At 41.7% G+C, this 21,597-nt stretch overlaps 1 protein-coding gene across 4 annotated transcripts in view; it reads right to left on the bottom strand.

Moving 5' to 3' along the window:
- Positions 1-21,597, bottom strand: part of cblb (Cbl proto-oncogene B, E3 ubiquitin protein ligase) — a 175,281-nt gene that overhangs the window by 150,194 nt on the left and 3,490 nt on the right. For all 4 annotated transcript variants that reach the window (XR_006831710.1, XM_046297737.1, XM_046297736.1 and 1 more), the window contains 2 exons: positions 21,193-21,370; positions 20,573-20,823 (listed from right to left, as the gene is read on the bottom strand). Coding sequence is in view for 3 of the 4 variants with exons in the window: in XM_046297737.1 (XP_046153693.1) it covers positions 20,573-20,823; positions 21,193-21,360 (419 nt within the window). In the remaining variant the exon portion in view is untranslated. The remainder of the gene's footprint in view (positions 1-20,572; positions 20,824-21,192; positions 21,371-21,597) is intronic.

Here is a 21,597-nt window from a genome sequence, read left to right on the forward strand (position 1 = left end):
CATTCTCCTAAATGTGGCTACTGCCTATATTTGTGACAGTGACTTAAAAAATAAATGGATTAACTTGTCAAGACTTCAAAGGGTTATTCCTAGCAGGCTATTTCAAGTAGCGTATTTGCAACTCAAAAGTCTAGTGTTAGTTGAAACCTTACAGATAGACGCAGTCACACAAAGTCCTGGGCCCATACTTAATCAGTAAAACACTGGAATTCCACTGGCTCCCTATTGAAGCCACAGAGTAGGGGGTGGTTTATACTGTATATGGCCATTTCACAGTCAGCCTTGAGAGAGGTCAAAACATAGAGCAAGTCCTGTTCCCCCACAGCAACATTCTACTTCCAGTCAAAAACCCAGCACTTTAAATCCAGATGATTCTATAACAGCCTCCAATCTTCTGGGAAGGCTTTCTACTATATAATGGAATATTGCTGCAGGGACTTGCTTCCATTCAGCCACAAGAGCATTAGTGAGGTCGGGCACTGATGTTGGGCGATTAGGCCTGGCTCGCAGTCAGCGTTCTAAATCATCCCCTAGGTATTCGATGGGGTTGAGGTCAGTTCTGTGCAGGCCACTCAAGTTCTTCCACACTGATCTCGACAAAGCCTTTTTATATGGACCACCCTTTGTGCACGGGGGCATTGTCATGCTGAAACAGGAAAGGGCCTTCCCCAAACTGTGGACACAAAGTTGGAAGCACAGAATCGTCTCGAATGTCATTTTATGCCGTAGCGTTAAGATTTCCCTTCACTGGAACTAAGGGACCTAGCCCGAATCATAAAAAACAGACCCAGACTATTATTCCTCCTCCACCAAACTTTACAGTTGGCACTATGCATTGGCGCAGGTAGCATTCTCCTGGCATCCGCCAAACCCAGATTTGCCCATCGGACTGCCAGATGGTAAAGCGTTATTCATCACTCCAGAGAACGCGTTTCCACTGCTCCAGAGTCCAATGGAGGCGAACTTTACACCACTGCAGCCAACGCTTTGCACATGGTGATCTTAGGCTTGTGTTCAGCCATGGAAACCCATTTCATGAACCCGACGAACAGATTTTGTGCTGACGTTGCTTTCAGGGGCTGTTTGGAACTCGGTAGTGAGTGTAAAGCTACGTGCTTCAGCACTCGGCTGTCCCATTTTGTGAGCTTGTGTGGCCTAGACATTTCCACTTCACAATAACAGCACTTACAGTTGACCGGGGCAGCTCTAACAGGGCAGAAATTTTACGAACTGACTTGTTGGAAAGGGCATCCTATGACGGTGCCAGGTTGAAAGTCACTGAGCTCTTCAGTAAGGCCATTCTATTGCCAATGTTGATCTATGGAGATTGCATGACTGTATGCTCAATTCTATACACCTGTCAGCAATGGGTGTGGCTAAAATAGCCGAATCGACTAATATGAAGGGGTGTCCACATACACTATATATACAAAAGTATGTCGGACAAACGTTTTGTGTAGTCCACTTGTTGCAAGTTTATTTTTGTTTAAACCAGCAGTTCCCAACCTGTGGTCCGCGGACCACTACTGCAGGTGGTCCACAAATTAGTAGGTTTTTTGTGTGAAAAACTATAAAAGTTGGGATTAGTAATGGTATCATGACCAATTTTATACATTACTTTTCACAATGCAAAATATTTAACAAACATCGATCTGTAATAATAGGCCTTTCATCTTGGAAATTCACTGGTAAATTTGACTCCCTTTAAGATTTGTTATTTTAAAAGATTCCGCGATTCCAACTGCGCATGGCGGACCTCAAGAGCTTTTGTCAGGTGATTTGGACATCCCGGTCCCGGGAAAATAAAAAGTTCGGAACCCCTGCTTTAGACTTTAAAGATACATTCTCAAAGCCACGCTGATCTTAGTTGGGTATCATTCCATCAGAGAGAGAGAGAGAAAACTATAACATAAAGGCATCAAGCCTAAAAATTCATAAAATACAAGTGAGCTAATTGTTCTCAGACACATCTGGACGTCTATTTGACAACAGTTGGTCCCCAAGACCTTGATTTAGGTTGAGCAGTATTTTTGACCATATTGTTCATTCCTAAGTATATGTATAAATCAGGTTCACAGCCCTCCACAAAATTACAACAAGAATGGATGACACAGTCAACATTTAACAGAGCCCTCAGAAAGTATTCACAACCCTAGACTTTTTCCAACATGTTGTTGTGTTACAGCTTGAATTTAAAACGAATTACATTTAGATTTTTTTGTCACTGGCCTACACACAACACCTCATAATGTCTAAGTGGAATTATGGTTTTAGAAATGTAATAAAAAAATGACATCTTTCTTCATCCCCAACATACTGTACATTCCAGTGAGCGCACACACGTCGCGATAATGCTTTAACCAAAGGCCCATGAGACAAAAGAAGGTATTCTCAGGTTTCAAAGACTAACGTTTGGAGTGCTACGGAAATAATGATGACATCCGCCCACATGAGGTATGAATACAAGAGGGACCCAGAGTACCTGAAACTGAGGACACAGAGAAATTGATAGATTAGCGGGTTGGGGGGAGTAAGACAATGAAAGAAAGACGGCTAGAAAAGCCCGAAAAGGAAGAGGGCAGGACATGAGAACCGATGTTCATGACACTCAAAAACCCACCAGCATGAAACAAATAAACCTCAACATAAATCATCACTTAACGGGATATACATATGTACTTCTTCAAAATGTGTCTACAGTGTGAGCTTTTGTATTGTGGTCAATCTAGATGGCTTCCGCAAAAGGCAGATAGCCCTTTGGGAGAAAAAAATAAGCGGGTGGGTGGCTGATGATGGGAGGGGGGAGATGTTTGGCTCTGTCTGCGAGGGGAGGAAGGCACCAGTCCCTCAGACTCTAGAAGAAGAGACAGATCAGAGGCCCAGTACAGCCCCTTCTTTGTGATGTGATCATTAAGAGAGTGAATGCAAAAAGGAAACACATGAACAGGATGTAACTACGGCTTTTCTACTCCCCCCTTCATTAACTCCATTTCTGATATTAAAGAAGAATGAAAAACAGCACAAATTGTAAAAACAGAAATCTTATGAAACCTGTCTTTAGCTATTTAAAAAAGTTTCAAATAGACTAATCCATGTTTATTGTGACAGGCATGTGGTCCTATAGCATATTTGTATTTATTATGGATCCCCATTAGTTCCTGCCAGTAGCTACTCTTCCTGTGGTCCAAACATAATAAAGCACTTACATTACATATAAGACAAAAGAGTGCAACATTATTACATCACTACCATACAACAATATCACATTGTATGTGTATGCACGTGTCCATACCTGTGTGTCTCTCTTCACAGTCCCTGTTGTTCCATAAGGTGTATTTTTACCAGATGAATACATTTGCAAAATGTTCTGAAAATCTGTTTTTGCTCAGTCATTATGGTGTATTGTGTGTAGATTGATGGGGGGGGACAATTTTATCCATTTTTGAATAATGTGGACAAGGTTGAGGGTTCTGAATACTTTCCGAATGCACTGTATAATGTGGAAGAGCTGATTTTCTTTTTGTCCATCAAAAATGACAAGTCACTGGGTCTGACAACTAGGATGGACAATTTCTGAGGATGATTGCAGACTATATTACCACCTCTTAAATCTAAGCCTACAGGAAAGTGTGTACCCAGGTGTATCTCTCTATCACAGGTGAAGGATCTTTTAAACAAACAAAAATAATTCTACAAGCAGTTGTTACAACAACAAGAACATAGTGTTTTGTTTAAATACTGATGGAGTCAACTAATAAAAGAATGGATGACCTGACCGGAGAGGTCCAGGACCTGAAGAACAGAATGCAGTTCTCCCAGGGTCATATCAATGAGTTTAAACAGGAGAACGGAAAGATGACAGCAATCTGTAAGTCATTGAGAGAGGACATCAGTTCCGTATGTGAATACATGACAATGACAGTAATTCGATTATCTCGAGGAACGATCAAGGCGGAACAACATTATTGTAGACGGAATTGCAGAATCTCCACATGAGACTTACATCCGATATGACAGGCTCATTGTCCACCCTCCTTCCCAAAAGCCTGGAAGGGATGAGAGAGCCAAGCCAATGGGTTTGTAGCTTTAACCCCGCTGCGTACACACACACACCAAAGGATTAATGGACTGCTGAATGTATGTTTTATTTTCTCTTGTTTTGTTTGCTCTTTTCCATATTATGTTGATCTCTGAGAAGCTACCCAGGAAAGGGCTGAAAATAGCTCATAATATATGTAGCCTCAGAAATAAGGTTCATAATCAATAACTTGATAAAAATGAGATAACATTAACACATTAGCAATTTCTGAGACTCACTTAGATAATTCCTACAGCAGTAGCAATACCAGGATGTAACATCTATAGAATAGACAGGAATGCTTATGATCGATAGATCGATAGACATACACACATATACTACCGTTCAAAAGTTTGGGATCACTTAGAAAGGTCCTTGTTAATGAAAGAAAAGCACATTTTTTGTCCATTAAAATAACATCAAATTGATCAGAAATACAGTGTAGACATTGTTATGTTGTAAATGACTATTGTAACTGGAAACGGCAGGTTATTTATGGAATATCTACATAGGCGTACAGAGGCCCATTATCAGCAACCATCCCTCGTGTGTTGCAATGGCATGTTGTTTTCGCTAATCCATGTTTATAATTTTAAAAGGCTAATTGATCATTAGAAAACCCAGAGTAACTTTGCTGTATCTTGGATTGAGAGCTATCTAATGGAACTCAGATGGTTTTCTATGCTCAGGGCTAGGGGGCAGTGTTCGGAAGTTTGGATAAATGATGTGCCCAAAGTAAACTGCCTGTTACTCAGGCCCAGAAGCTAGGATATGTATATAATGGTGGCATTGGATAGAAAACACTCTGATGTTTCTAAAACTGTTAAAATAATGTATGTGAGTATAACAGAACTGATATTGCAGGAAACAACCCAAGAAAAATCCATCCGGAATTTCTTTTTTTTAAGTCACTGTCCATTTCGCCGCTTGTCAATGGGATATACAAATAAATAGCTCCCAGATTGCAGTTCCTATGGCTTCTACTAATGTCAACAGTCTTTAGAAAGGGTTTCAGGCTTGTTTTTTGAAAAATGAATTAGAAGTTGTAGTTTTTCAAGGTGGCTCTCATTTTGACTGTAGTCTTGTGGCGCGCGTGGATGAGGGTGCACACCTCATTATTTATCTCCGGAATTCAACATACTACATTCCGTCTTAAATGTTATCATTTATTTACATTTATTTACATTTAGGGTACCGGAGGATTGATTAGAAACGTTGTTTGACTTGTTTGGGCGAAGTTTATTGGTAACTTTTGGGATTCCTTTGTATGCATGTTGAACTAGTGGAAAGGGTGGATTACTGAATCAAAAGCGCCAACTAAACTGACTTTTTCGGGATATAAAGGACTTTATTGAACAAAACGACCATTTGTTGTGTAGCTGGGACCCTTGGGATTGCAAACAGAGAAAGATCTTCAAAGGTAATTGATTTATTTTATAATTTATCAAATTCATTAATTATATCAGTTTGATCAGTAATAGTGTCAGACGCTACATTCATATGTAAGGGAAGAGAGTTTCCCAGAATTTATATGGATTTCCAGTACATTCAGCCAGAGTGTTAATATAACAATTAGACTTCGCTTTTCAAAGAAGTTTTACACATAGATTTCTCAATTTTCGTAAGGATTGCCAGTCCCGGTCAGAGTCAGTACTTCTAGCCATGGCCCAGGCAACATCTCTTTTGGTATGAACTCAGATATTTCAGGTGTGAACCAAGAATACAATCTATTTTGAACTCTCCATTTTTTAAACGGGGCATGCTTATCTGCAATGTTGTTTCAAAACAGTTTTAAAGTGACTTGGAGCCAATTCAGAATCCGGTATTGTCACATGCTCTCTCCGGCCTCTAGGTCACCATGCTCGCGAGACTCCGCCGGATTGACAGGTTCCCTCATCCCAGGGAATGTCCCTTGGTTGGCGTCCTGTGGATGAAGTGTCTGGGAGGGGGTACCATCATGTGTGCTCTCTCTCCGGCCTCTAGGTCACCATGCTCGCGAGACTCAACCAGATTGACAGGTTCCCTCATACCAGGGAATGTCCCTTGGTTGGCGTCCTGTGGATGAAGCGTCTGGGAGGGGGTACTGTCATCTGTGCTCTCTCTCCGGCCTCTAGGTCACCATGCTGCTCATCCATCCATCATGTCCCCATCATTACGTGCACCAGCTCCTCATGACACTAACCTGGACTCAATCACCTCCTTGATTACCTTCCCTATATATGTCACTCACTTTGGCTCCTTCCCCAGGCATTATTGTTTCTGTTTCATGTCTGTGCGTTGTTCGTGGTTTGTATTGTTTACTTATTGAATCACTCACTCCCTGAACTTGCTTCCTGACTCCTGAGTCCTAACATCTCTAATACAAACAATAGGACAGTGATCACTAATATCAAGGGAGAAAACACCACTAGCCACAAATCTCTCTGGAGTATTTGATAACACAAGGTAAATTATTGTTGATTTAGTAGAATCCCTCAGATTTGGACATGTGGGTTTAGTAATAAACTGAGTAAGGTTTAGGTTATTACAAGAGTCTTGAGTTCCCCAGGACAGGATAAAGTCACCTATGACCAACATTTCAGAAGTAGAAAAGGAAGCTATTTAGTCAGTGAGACTCCCAGAACAGTTACTTTAGAATTAGAACAAAGTTGAATACTTAAAGCTATAAATTGTAATTGTTTAGGACTGGACAAAGCCTTTAAAAGAGACACAGAAAGGTTACTTTTAGTATAGATAGCAACACCACCACCTTTGCCCATTCTATCAGCCCTGAAAACTTTAAAACCATCAATAGTAAAACCTCAGTATCCACCATTTTCTCAGAAAACCATGTTTCTGATCAAATACAAATATCTGGATCCGCATGGTCAGCCCAGATTTGATGTAGTCCCTTTCTGGAAAAAGGCTGAGAACATTTAGGTGCATGAATTTCAAAGCTTTTCGGGCTTTGAAATCACCTGGAGTGTCAACAAAATCTGAGTCATTACTTTCCAACCTATTATTGATAACCAAAGGCTGCATAGCAATGGAAATTAAATTGTCAGAATTCACCCCAATCCACCCTACATATTGTGTATCTGTCACTGTTGGCGTTGAGATGTAATAATAGTACGCATTACCTGAGACAGCAGCGGCTTCAATTTACAATACAAATTGGTACAAATGCTAGGCAGTATCCTCCTTTCTAGCCATAGCAGGGCTAGCAACACTCTACGAGAGGTCGACCGATCAGGATTTTTCAACTTTCTTATCCAACACAATGTTTTTGCATTATTTAAACCAAATTGAACATGTTTCATTATTTACTTGAGGCTAAATTGATTTTATTGATGTATTATATTAAGTTAAAATAAGTGTTCATTCAGTATTGTTCTAATTGTCAATATTACAAATATTCTTTAAAAATCGGCCGATTAATCGGTATCGGCTTTTTTGGTCCACCAATAATCAGTATCGTATCGGCGTTGAAAAGTCATAATAGGTCGACCTCTAGTGGATATATTGAAGCAACAATACATCAGTCAGGAAGTTAAAGGTTGGTCGCAAATGGGTCTTCCAAATGGTCAATGACCCCAAGCATACTTCCAAAATTGTGGCAAAATGGCTTAAGGACAACAAAGTCAAGGTATTGGATTGGCCATCACAAAGCCCTGACCTCAAGCCTATAGAACATTTGTGGGCAGAACTGAAAAAGCGTGTGCGAGCAAGGAGGTCCACATCCTGACTCAGTTACACCAGCACTGACTTATTGTGGGAAGCTTGTGGAAGGCTACCCGAAATGTTTGACCCAAGTTAAACAATTTAAAGGCAATGCTACCAAATACTAATTCAGTGTTTGTAAACTTCTGACCCACGGGAATGTGATGAAAGAAATAAAAGCTGAAATAAATCTCTCTCTACTATTATTCTGACATTCAACATTCTTAAAATAAAGTGGTGATCCTAACTGACCTAAGACAGGGATTTTTACTAGGATTAAATGTCAGGAATTGTGAAAAACTGAGTTCCGACTTCAACTGTATGACTTCTACTTCATTACTTCAATGATGCAAAATAAACTGGTGTCCACATACAATGACAGGGATCATCAACTAGATTCAGCCGCAGGCTGATTCTTCCAGATACTGAAAACCCTAAACCGAAGAAGTCGTTCAGGGATACCTGACGAGACTATGTTGGCGAGTGGATAAACCGCCTCTACCATCCATTCTATATGGCAGGGCTTGTAAACTATCCCGGGTAACAAGGAAATCAAGCCACAAGCTGCCAAGTGATGCAAGCCTACCAGATGAGCTAAATGCCTTCTATGCTCGCTTTGAGGCTACCAACACTGAACCATGCATAAGAGCACCAACTGTTCCGGATGACTGTGTGATCGCACTCTCTGTATCGGATGTAAGACATTCAAACAGGTTAACATTCACAAAGCCGCAGGGCCAGACGCATTACCAGGACGGATAATCAGAGCATGCGCTGACCAGCTGAAAAGTATCTTCACTGACATTTTCAACCTCTCCCTGACCCAGTCTTCAAGTCTGTAATACCTACATGTTTCAAGCAGACCATCATAGTTCCTGTGCACAAGAACACCAAGGTAACCTGTCTAAATGACGATCACATCTGTAGCCATGAAATGCCGTGATGGCTCACATCAACACCATCATCCCAGACACCCGGAACCCACTCCAATTTGCATACCGCACCAACAGATCCACAGATGACGGATCTCTATTGCAATCCACACTGGATTTTCCCACCTCGACAAAAGGAACACCTACGTTAGAATACTGTTTATTTACTACAGCTCAGCATTTAACACCATAGTGCCCACCAAGCTCATCACTAAGCTAAGGACCCTGGGACTGAACACCTCCCTATGTAACTGGATCCTGGACTTCCTGACGGGCCGTCCCCAGGTTGTAAGGGTAGGCAACAACACATCTGCCACGCTGACCCTTAACACATGCCTGCTTAGCCCCATCCTGTTCTCCCACGACTGTGTGGCCGTACACAACTCCAACATCATCAATAAGTTTGCCAATGACACAATCGTGGTAGGCCTGATTTCCAATGACACTGAAGCAGCCTATAGAGAGGTCGTCAGAGACCTGGCAATGTGGTGCCAGGAAAACAACCTCTCCCTAAATGTCAGCAAGACAAAGGAGCTGATAGTGGACTACAGGAAACGGAAGGTTGAAGCACACCTGGACCTGTGGCAGACATGACATTGTGTCAGCCGGTGATTGTCAAGCAAATAACTGCCGGTCTCACGGTAATTAACCGTTAATTAACAAACACATTTAGCATCTCCTGGCTTCCACGCATAGCCTACAAGCCACTGATACAGACCTTTGGAACAGCTACATTTTAAAAAGTCTAATAAATCCATGTAATATAGCCTACACCATCACAATAAATCCATTATTTATTTTAGACAGGTCTAAAGAAACATGATACGAAGAAAATGTAGTCTATTTCAGAAGAACAGTTGTCCTTATGCTAGGCCCTGATGTGGCTATGTCAGATTTGCTTAGAATTCCATGGCATTATTTTATATATGTATATTGAGCTATATGCTCCTATATGCTTAATGTAGAGTTATTCATGTAACTTTAGTTGTTCTACAAACGCTGGGCTATATTTTCTGATTTTTATACATTGCAAGGCTGCATGATGCGACTCTAATGATGATCTGAAAGTTGCATGAAAGGCATGAGCTCTGCTTTGCTTTTTGCGCAGGCTGAACACAATTAGCATTCTGAACGTAGTCCAGGACAGTTGTGGGATGCTGTTATGCAGGTGAATGAGGACCCAAAAGCGACTTGGCGAAAACAGAGTCTTTAATCCAGTTTAAGGAAATAGCAATACTCCTAGACAAATCGGAGCGGTAAATAAAGCATAAAAAACAATTCCACTCGTAATCACGAGAACTGACTGGAGACTCGATAATAAACTGCAGGTTGCCTCGGGAAGGCACTTGACCGTAGCAGACTCAGACACCTGCTCACCACGCAGCATCTGAGGGAAACACGACACGACAGGGCGATACAAAGACACAACACGGTGAACAATATACAAGGATCCGACAGGACAGAAACGGAAAACAAGGGGAGAAATAGGGACTCTAATCAGGGGAAAAGATAGGGAACAGGTGTGGGAAGACTAAATGATTGATTAGGGGAATAGGTACAGCTGGGAGCAGGAACGGAACGATAGAGAGAAGAGAGAGAGGAAGGGAGAGAGAAAAAGGGGAACGAACCTAAAAAGACCAGCAGGGGGAAAACGAACAGAAGGAAAAGCAAAATGACAAGACAATATAAGACAAAACATGACAGATGCGATAGATCCCGAATTAATACAACCACTAGCATTAAAAAACCCGATTTTAAGCAATGAGCCTGACGCAACAGATGGGACGTTTAGCTTAAAATGTTGATGAACTAATAGGCGCAGCAATGTCCACACAGCAATAAGAGAAAATGTTCTATTAGCAGGAAAACACCATGAACACAAATGTGATTATGCATGTAATGCTTTTATTATAAAAGGGGCATTGTTATGGTGAAAATTATCTTGCCCAAACTTGAAACTCACGCTGCGTATGTATGCCAGTTAAACTCTACACCCGTTCTAAACCGGATAATGGGCTTTATTTTAAGAAGTTATTTGGCCACTTGATACAGACCTTATCAACACATATAGGCCTATGGGCTAGGCGACATGAGGTGTGAAACTATGATTTGAAAAAGCATGCACTGTTTGCCTTCACAAGTGATAGGCTAATATTGTCACCAATTACACTATTCTTGATTGAATCTTGTCTTTACACATACTAATTAATATGTGTGTGAAATTTGTTTTGATTTTGAATGGACCATTATCATGAACGTATCTCGAATCAGGGGCAGCGGGGAAAAATACATGTAATCCATAGTGAAAGGAGGACGCTGTTCCCTTGGTTAATTTTCATGCCAGCCAGGTAGGCTATACTCCTGTTTTAAAGAGAAGCAATGTGCTTAATATTAGGAATGTTGAAAAATAAATATAGTAGGCCTAGCCTATAGAAAGCTGATAGGATCCTCCTCTTTTTAAGAGGCCATCACTCTGTTTCCTAACACAATTGTATAGCCTTTAGAAATGTTGCGCAACATGAATTCATGGGCTTTCATGAAGTGTTTGATTAGATTTTTGATTACATTTGCATTGATGTTAGAGTGATTAAAGGGACAATGGAGTGCTGAGTACAAGGCAGTTAGCAAGTTTGGTAGTCTACTAATGACCATCAGCAGCATCAGAGCTTGGAGAAGACTAATTACCGTGACTAAACGGTCACATGGAATTTGACTGCCATCATGACCCGTGACCACCGGTGTGGCGGAAATACAGTCACCGTAACAGCACTAAACACGCCCCCACTCACATTGAAGGGGCTGTAGTGGAGTGGGTCGAGAGCTTTAAGGTCATTACTGTCCACATCACTAAGGATGTATCATGTTCTAAACATACCAACATAGTCAGGAAGAGGGAACGACAGGAGGCTGAAAAGACTTGGCATGGACTCTCAGTAGGTTTGGGCGGTATCCAGATTGTCATTCTGTTTCTGTACCATACCAGGTATACGGTATTACCAAATGTACACACAAGGTTCACCATTTTTTTAATGGACAAAAGTGTTTAAGCAACAGGGATCTTGATCCAGGAGAGGACTGAAGGTCTCTGCTGTAAACAAGAAGCTTGATTTTGACATCTAGACACTAATCTAGCAAGTTAGCAAACCAAATGCATAGCTCGAGCCCTGGGCTGGATATAATGTATTTATCTTCGACTTCTTATAGTTATATTTAATAATTACTTAGAAGCAGTGGCATAGCACGCACCCCCACAGCCTGTGGTATTGAAAATCATATCGTCGGTATTTCGAAATACACCGGTATAGGGTATAAACATTATTTCGCCCAAGCCTAGCCCTCAGAACCTCAAAACGTTATACAGCTGCACCATTGAGAGCATCTTGACCGCTGCATCACCGCTTGAATGGCAACTGCTTAGCATCCGACCGTAAGGCACTACAGAGGGTAGTGCGTACGGCCCCGTACATCACTGGGGCTGAGCTCTCTGTCATCCAGGACTATACCAGGCGGTGTCAGAGGAAGGCCATAAAAATTGTCAAAGACTCCAGCCACCCAAGTCATAGACTGTTCTCTCTGCTACCGCACGGCAAGCAGTACCGGAGAATCATGTCTGGGACCAAAAGGCTACTGAACAGCTTCATCCCCCAAGCCATAAGACTGCTGAACAGTTAATCAAGTGGCTACCCTGACTATTTGCACTGACTTTCTAGCACCGGCTCTATGCACACTCACTGGACTCTACCCACACATGCTACACTGACACTCCAACACACAAACCCACACACAGAACATGCACACATAGGCATATTGACATACACTTCTGCTACTCGTTATTATCTATCATGATTGCCAACTCAATTTTACCCCTACCTACATGTACAGTACCAGTCAAATTTTGGACACAGCTACTCATTCAAGGGTTTTTCTTTATTTGTACTATTTTCTACATTGTAGAATTATAGTGAAGACATCACAACTATGAAATAACACACACATGGAATCATGTAGTAACCAAAAAAGTGTTAAACAAATCTAAATATATTTTATATTTATGTTATTCAAAGTAGCCACCCTTTGCCTTGATGACAGATTTGCACACTCTTGGCATTCTCTCAACCAGCTTCATGAGGTAATCACCTGGAATGCATTTTAATTAAACAGGTGTGCCTTGTTTCTTCAAGTGCAGTCGCAAAAACCATCAAGCGCTATGATGAAAATGGCTCTCATGAGGAACGCCACAGGAAAGGAAGACCCAGAGTCACCTCAGCTGCAGAGGATAAGTTCATTAGAGTTACCAGGCTCAGAAATTGCTGCCCAAACAAATGCTTCACAGAGTTCAAGTAACAGACACATCTCAATATCAACTGTTCAGAGAAGACAGGGTGAATCACGCCTTCATTGCCAAATTGCTGAAAAGAAACCACTACTAAAGAAACCACTACCAATGAGAAGAAGAGACGTGCTTGGGCCAAGAAACACGAGCAATGGACATTAGACTGGTGGAAATATGTCCTTTGGACTGAGGAGTCCAATCTCTTCAGTGGGTCATATGATTGAGTGTAGTCTGGCCCAGGAGTGGGAAGGTGAACGGAAAGGCTCTGGAGCAACGGACCGCCCTTGCTGTCTCTGCCTGGCCGGTTCCCCTCTTTCCAATGGGATTCTCTGCCTCTAACCCTATTACAGGGGCTGAGTCACTGGGGCTCTTTTATACCGTCCCTAGGAGCGGTGCGTCACTTGAGTGGGTTGAGTCACTGATGTGATCTTCCTGTCTGGGTTGGCGCCCCCCCCCCTTGGGTTGTGCCATGGCGGAGATCTTTGTGGTCTATACTCGGCCTTGTCTCAGGATGGTAAGTTGGTGGTTGAAGATTTCCCTCTAGTGGTGTGGGGGCTGTGCTTTGGCAAAGTGGGAGGGGTTATATCCTCCCTGTTTGGCCCTGTCCGGGGGTGTCCTCGGATGGGGCCACAGTGTCTCCTGACCCCTACCTGTCTCAGCCTCCAGTATTTATGCTGCAGTAGTTTATGTGTCGGGGGCTAGGGTCAGTTTGTTATATCTGGAGTACTTCTCCTGTCCTATTCGGTGTCCTGTGTGAATTTAAGTGTGCTCTCTCTAATTCTCTCTTTCTCTCTTTCTTTCTCTCTCTCGGAGAACCTGAGCCCTAGGACCATGCCTCAGGACTACCTGACATCATGACTCCTTGCTGTCCCCAGTTCAACTGGCCGTGCTGCTGCTCCAGTTTCAACTGTTCTGCTTTATTATTATTTGACCATGCAGGTCATTTATGATCATTTGACCATCTTGGCCATGTTCTGTTATAATCTCCACCCAGCACAGCCAGAAGAGGACTGGCCACCCCCATATCCTGGTTCCTCTCTAGGTTTCTTCCTAGGATTTGGCCTTTCTAGGGAGTTTTTCCTAGCCACCGTGCTTCTACACCTGCATTGCTTGCTGTTTGGGGTTTTAGGCTGGGTTTCTGTACAGGACTTTGAGATATCAGCTGATGCACGAAGGGTTATATAAATACATTTGATTTGATTTGATGATTTTTGGTTCCATCCTCTGTGTGTTTGTGAGACGCAAAGTAGGTGAACAGATGATCTTCGCATGTGTGGTTCCCACTGTAAAGCATGGAGGAGGTGGTGTGATAGTGTGGGGGTGCTTTGCTGGTGACACTGTGTGATTCATTTAGAATTCAAGGCACACTTAACCAGTCTGGCTACCACAGCATTCTGCAGCGATACGCCATCCCATCTGGTCTGCGCCTAGTGGGACTATCATTTGTTTCTCAACAGGACAATGACCCAACACACCTCCAGGCTGTGTAAGGGCTATTTGACCAAGAAGGAGAGTGATGGAGTGCTGCATCAGATGACCTGGCCTCCACAATCACCCAATTTCAACCCCAGTAAGATGGTTGGGATGAGTTGGACCACAGAGTGAAAGAAAAGCAGCCAACAAGTGCTCAGCATATGTGGGAACTACTTCAAGACTGTTGGAAAGGCATTCCAGGTGAAGCTGGTTGAGAGAATGCCAAGAGTGTGCAAAGCTGTCAAGGCAAAGGGAGGCTACTTTGAAGAATCTTTATTATATATTATAATTATATATTATAACACTTATTTCATAGTTTTGATATCTTCACTATTATTCTACAATGTAGAAAATAGTAAAAATAAAGAAAAACCTTTAATGAGTAGGTGTACAAACTTTTGACTGGTACTGTACCAATTACCTCAACTACCTTGCACCTCTGCACACTGACTGGGTACTGGTAGTCCTTGTATAAAATCTTGTTATTGTTATTTTGTTACTACTTCCTTTTTGGTAAATTGTTTATACTTTTTAAGTTTGCATTGTTGGGAATGGGCTCTTATAAGCATTTCCCGGTAAAGTCTACACCTGTTGTATTCGGCACATGTGAAAAATGAAATTTGATTTGATGAGAAGCTGCTGCCAAATGGGGATCCTTACAAAGGAATGAAATTACATGAGGGGAACAGTTTTGTTGATGCTGAGAATGGAATGTATATGTTTTTAAATAACATCCTTAAACATTTTTGAACATGATTCAAGTTTTCTTGTGATTTTTTATTAAGTTTTCTTCATGTTCTGAGAAATGTTTTAAAGTGAATTGTGTGGAATATATATATTTTTTACATTCCCAGAATATTGCCAACAACTGACATTAAAGAGAATCATACAACCTCTGAACCTTCTGAGAACATTGCTTGAGTCACACCATTTTTGTGAACATTCCCAGAATGTAGTACAATATGACATAAAACTAAAACCACTTTGGAACTTGTGTGGAATGTTCTGTGGAAGTACTGAAATTCCCACAGAATGTTGTTTCTTAACATTCTCAGAACAATTTAACTTCAAATAGAACCATAGATTACCCACAACCAACAATGATGAGACAGCCGACAATCACCAAGCTCTAAGAAACATATGGTTCTCGGAACGATATGTGCTAGCTGGGAGTTTTCTCTACCCAGCCAGCCAGGTGCTTCCTGTTTCACGATTGGATCTTGTTTGCTGAGGTTAAAAATATACTAGACCCGACTTCATGTCCCTGTAACGGAGCACCTAGCGATCAAGATGATGCACTCACTAGGCAGACTCAGGGTTGCTGTGTGTTTGAAAGCTGCAGGTTTGAACAGTAGCATCCAAAAATGTCTGAAAACCTATTTCTTCAAAGCGCACCTTGGTTGAACCCCCCCCAGAAAACAAAATAATATTAACTTACTGTTGCACTTCTAAATGGGTCTGAACAGGTGTGCATGTTGATGTTACCGTTTTTTTTTTAAACACCCAGCCAGTGCTTAATTTGTAAATCGGTAGGTGCCGGAACAAAAGGTGAGCGTGAGAGGGGGTGACCTGGGGAGCTCTGAGGTACCGGAATGTATGATAAAAATCGCCTTTATAATAAAACATTGCATACGTGTAATTAAACTTGCGTAGTGCCAAAGAGCAATAGAGTAGTGGCACTTACAGAAGTTCCACACCACGGGGAACATTTTTCGTAGTCTTTTTTTAAACACATTTCATGCAATTCTATGTCATATTACACGACTGGAGAGCTTCGCAGAATCTTATTCAATATCCCACATCGAAATGACAAGACAACTTTGACACTAAGAAACTGAGATCAATGAAAACGACGTGGCCTTGAATCCATCAATAGCCCAGGCCTAGGTGTGTGGAGACGCATTGTAGGCTACAATATGAGGAGGAGATTATAGTCTTAAAAAAGCTTTCCAGTGATTGCACAGCTCACTCGCTGGTGATGGCCGATGCACTCGAAACAAAAGCCTCTCTCTCTCCTGTTTTACTTTGTAAAACAATATTTGGAAGTTGATCAAATATTTTGATAGCCTACAGCACACTGATTAGAGTCTTCCCTCTCATCAGGAGCCATTTGCTTTCCAACCTTAGTTTTCCCGCGATTGCATTTGAAATATTGCGAAAGGCCTGTTTTGTCTGCATACAGATTTGCCGCCCAGTGGAATGGAACACGGGTGTTACAATTGCAAAGCAGAATTTGCGTGGCTCAACCAGTTGGAACGTTGTCAAGGAGGGCGGTCACGTGTGTTGCGAAACATAGGATCACTGGTTTGAGCGCCATATGGGACAGTTACCAGCACACTGACCCGATACAAAACAATTGCTCCTGGTTTTCCCCCAAAAAAATGTTACGACTATCAGGGTCGATATGATCAATACAATCACACAGTTTGTATTCTTCTGCAAGAAATTGTATTGATACAAGTCTATTTGATGTAAAGACTGGTTGAAGTGCAGAGTAAAAGCCACTTGTTTTCTCAGTATTTTCAATTGTGGTGTCACAAGGGGGGGGGGTCTGACCAAAGATGGCCACCAGCTACAGCTCCCATAATCCTTTGTGCTACAGGTCACCTGACCTAGTTATGGGCTAAGTTGGCAGCGCCTGTGCAGCACTGAGAGCTTGGCACCAGAACACTAGCATGGCCTGCTGAAGGCTCTCCACAGCTCAATTAACTTTAGTGTTTGAGTCAAGTGTTGATGATTAAGTCATTTTATACCCAGACAGAGCTAGGCCTTTTAAGGGAAGTTTAATCATGTACACTATATACAGAAGTATGTGGACACCCCTTCAAATTAGTGGATTCAGCAATTTCAACCACACCCGTTGCTGACAGGTGTATAAAATCGAGTACACAGCCATGCGATCTCCATAGACAAGCAATGGCGGTGGAACGGCCTGCACTGAAAAGCTCAGTGACTTTCAACGTGGCACCGTCATAGGATGCCACCTTTCCAACAAGTCAGTTCGTCAAATTTCTGCCCTGCTGGAGCTGCCCCGGCCAACTGTAAGTGCTGTTATTGTGAAGTGGAAACATCTAGGAGCAACAATGGCTCAGCCACGAAGTGGTAGGCCACACAAGCTCACAGAACAGGACTGCAGAGTGCTGAAGCACGTAGCGCGTAAAAATCGTCTGTCCTTGGTTGCAACACTCACTACCGAGTTCCAAACTGCCTATGGAAGCAATGTCAGCACAATAACTGTTTCAAGGGCTGAGCAACTGCACACAAGCCTAAGATCACCATGCACAATGCCAAGCGTCGGCTGGAGTGATGAGACACGCTTCATCAGGCAGTCCGACGGACTAATCTGTGTTTGGCGGATGTAGGAGAACTGTACTTGCCCCAATGCATAGTACCAACTGTAAAGTTTGTGGAGGAGGAATAATGGTCTGGGGCTGTTTTTCATGGTTCGGGCTAGACCCCTTAGTTTCAGTGAAGGGAAATCTTAATGCTACAGCGTTCAATGAAATTCTATATGCTGTGTTTCCAACTTTGTGGCAACAGTTTGGGGAAGGCCCTTTTCCTGTTTCAGCATGACAATGCCCCCATGCACAAAGCGAGGTCCATACAGAAATGGTTTGTTGAGATCGGTGTGGAAGAACTGGCCTGCACAGAACGCTGACCTCAACCCCATCGAATACCTTTGGGATGAATTTGAACCCTGACTGCGAGCCAGGCCAAATCACCCAACATCAGCGCCGACCTCACTAATGCTCTTGTGGCTGAATGGAAGCAAGTCCCCGCAGCAATGTTCCAACATTTATTTTATTTATTTAACCTTTATTTAACTAGGCAAGTCAGTTAAGAACAAATTCTTATTGACAATGACGGCCTACCAAAAGGCAAAAAGGCCTCCTGTGGGGACGGGTGCTGGGATTTTTTTTAAATCTATATATCACGACAAGAGAGACAACACAACACTACATAAAGAGAGACCTAAGACAGGAAATTCTTCCCATAAGAGGCTGTTGTAGCAGCAAAGGGGTACCAACTCCATATTAATGTCCATGATTTTGGAATTAGTTTGACGAGCGAGTGTCCACACACTTTTGAGCATGTAGTGTATTTCTATGTTTTTAATTTAAAGCCTTTATTTTTTACTGAAACCTGTCTCAATAGCATTTGTGCAGTTATCATCCTGCCTATTTATGGTCCCTGTGTGTTCGGTCAACCCCTACACCACACAATTGTCAATTATTTCACTAGTAACTGCAGATCATGGAGTGAAGTCCAGTTAAATAATTTAGTATTTATGGGAGGTAACATCTCACTTGACACAGATGTCAATTCAACGTTTATTCCACATAGATTCAACATAATTGCATTGAAATTAGGTGGAAACAACGTTGATTAAACCAATGTGTGCCCAGTGCGATGCACAAATGAGATGTTTTTGCGTAGCACATACCATAAGAACAATTAAAGTGGGTGACAGTGCTCATGCGTGGTGGACCACTGGCTCAAACCAGTATTTCCTTTCCCAATTTAGGCCTATATTCCCTGTCACTGTCCATAGAACTTACTCTACATTTAAGACAAAATATCCACAGGAAAGTATCATAAAACCAACATTTCAAAATGCTGGCACTTACTGGTTTCTTTCTATCATCTGAGGCATGCGCACACGATGTAAACACGTGCACGAGCTCTGCTAGTGTTAATCACACTGCATACATGTAATGTGCCTACAAAAAGTATTCACACCCCTTGACTTTTTCTACATATTGTTGTAGCCAGATGCTGGATATCGAAAAGAAGGGCACCTACTGTATTGGTAGATTGGTAAAAAATAAAATAAGCCAACACTGAATATCCCTTTGAGCATGGTAAAGTCATTAATTACACTTTGGATGGTGTATCAATACACCCAGTCACTACAATTATACAGGCATCCTCCCTAACTCAGTTGATGTAAAGGAAGGAAACCTCTCAGGGATTTCACCATTAGGTTCATGTTTAATGGCTGTGATAGGAGAAAACTGAGGATGGGTCAACAACATTGGAGCTACTCCACAATACTAACCAAATTGACAGACAGAGTGAAAAGAAGTAAGCCTGTACAGAATAAAAATATTCCAAAACATGCATCCTGTTTGCAATAAGTCACTCAAGTAAAACTGCAAAAAAAAGTGGCAAAGAAATTAACTTTATGTCCTGAATACAAAGCGTTATGAATGGAGCAAATCCAACACAACACATCACTGAGTACCACTCTTCATATTTTCAAGCATGGTGGTGGCTGTATCATGTTATGGGTATGCTTGTCATCGACAAGGACAAGGGAGTTTTTTATGATAAAAAGAAATGGAATAGAGCTAAGCACAGGGAAATCCTAGAGGAAAACCTGATTCAGTCTGCTTTCCAACAGACACTGGGGGACAAATGTACCTCCCAGCAGGACAATAACCTAAAACCAAATAGGCCAAATATAAAATGTAATTTCTTACCAAGACCTAATTGAATGTTCCTTAGTGGCCTCGTTACAGTTTTGAGTCAAATCAGCAAGACTTGAAAATGGCTGTCTGGCAATGATCAAAAACCAACTAGACAGAACTTGAAGAATTTTTGAATGAATAATGTGCAAATATTGTATAATCCAGGTATGCAAAGCTCTTAAGAGACTTACCCAGAAAGACTCACAGCTGTAATCGCTGCCAAAGGTGATTCTAACATGTATTGACTCAGGGGGTTGACAACTTATCTAATCAAGATACTGTATATTTGTGTTTTATTTCTTTTTTATAAATGTTAGAATTTCTTAAGACTTTGATATTAGAGTATTGTGTAGATCGTTGACCAAAAAAATGACAATTAAATCCATTCTAATCCCACCTTGTAACACAACAAAATGTGGAAAAAGTCCATGTGTGTATATACATTCTGAATGCTCTGTATTTACACCACGTGCGCCTGCCTCAAGTGATGGAAACAACACCAATAGCAACAGTAACATAGGATATTCACCAAACAGAGGCATGGTAAACTTATACTCAAAACACACGTAGACCTTCTTTTCCTTACCTGTCCTGGGACTGCTCCTCATACATCCTCTCCTTGCCTTCTTTGAAAAGCCGGATAGCCCTTTTCGATTTCTTCATTAGGCTTTCAATGTAGACCTTAAAGTAATCATTCTCGCTGAGCTGAGTCAGTCTCTGGCTCTCCTCATATTTGCACTGAATTAGCCGCAGATGCTGGTACGTGTCAGGTAAGATATCCAAGATGTATGGGGGGCTGTTTTTCAGCTGTAGTCTAGGGTTCTGACAGAGACGAACCTGCGGAGAGAAGTTTGCAATACCATGAATTATTAGGAGGATAGTTCAGACATGTTAATTCTGTTTGTTGCATTCTGCCTAACTGAGCTACAATTGCAATTTCCCTTTGACTCATGTTCATCCCAATATATTAAATCTTAACTAAAATAACAACATTGTATTTTGACCAATGCTTAAAACCTAATGATTAAACAACCCCTAATTTGCCTGCACACATAGGGGGACCTGCACACATAGGGGGAAAGGCAATTTAGGTTTACGTTATTGAAACTGGAAAGCATTCGATCAAATAGGGAGGAAAAGTCAGTCTACTGCAGGTATAAGCTCATTTGAAGCATAAATGATGCAATTGAATTGAAACAAACGTACCACTTTGTCCATAAGTTTCCAAGTTTTTTCAACTGTTCGGCGGTCAGCAGCCGCCTGTTTTGGGGGTCCGACTGCATCCTGAATGGCATCAATAATGCCTAAAATCCGACCTTTGCGTTGGTTTGGTCCGCGTCCACCTGGGTTATGGCCACTTAGAGCAGTTGCCATTGTCTATACACTGAGATAAATACAAATAATCTTAGGGTCTACAAGATGGTAACACTTTACTGCAGGTATTATGCATTATGATGTGGTTATAATCCTGTGTCTTGATACATAGATACTTTACATATCATGAACCTTATAATAATTGGCTCATACTGCTTATAACAAATTATAAAGAATAGTTTTAAGAAAAGTGTTACCGCTTTGCAAGGTGCCACTACTGCAAAAGTACAACGCAAG

Source organism: Oncorhynchus gorbuscha, linkage group LG14 (assembly GCF_021184085.1).
Source record: "Oncorhynchus gorbuscha isolate QuinsamMale2020 ecotype Even-year linkage group LG14, OgorEven_v1.0, whole genome shotgun sequence".
NCBI classification, from domain to species: domain Eukaryota; kingdom Metazoa; phylum Chordata; class Actinopteri; order Salmoniformes; family Salmonidae; genus Oncorhynchus; species Oncorhynchus gorbuscha.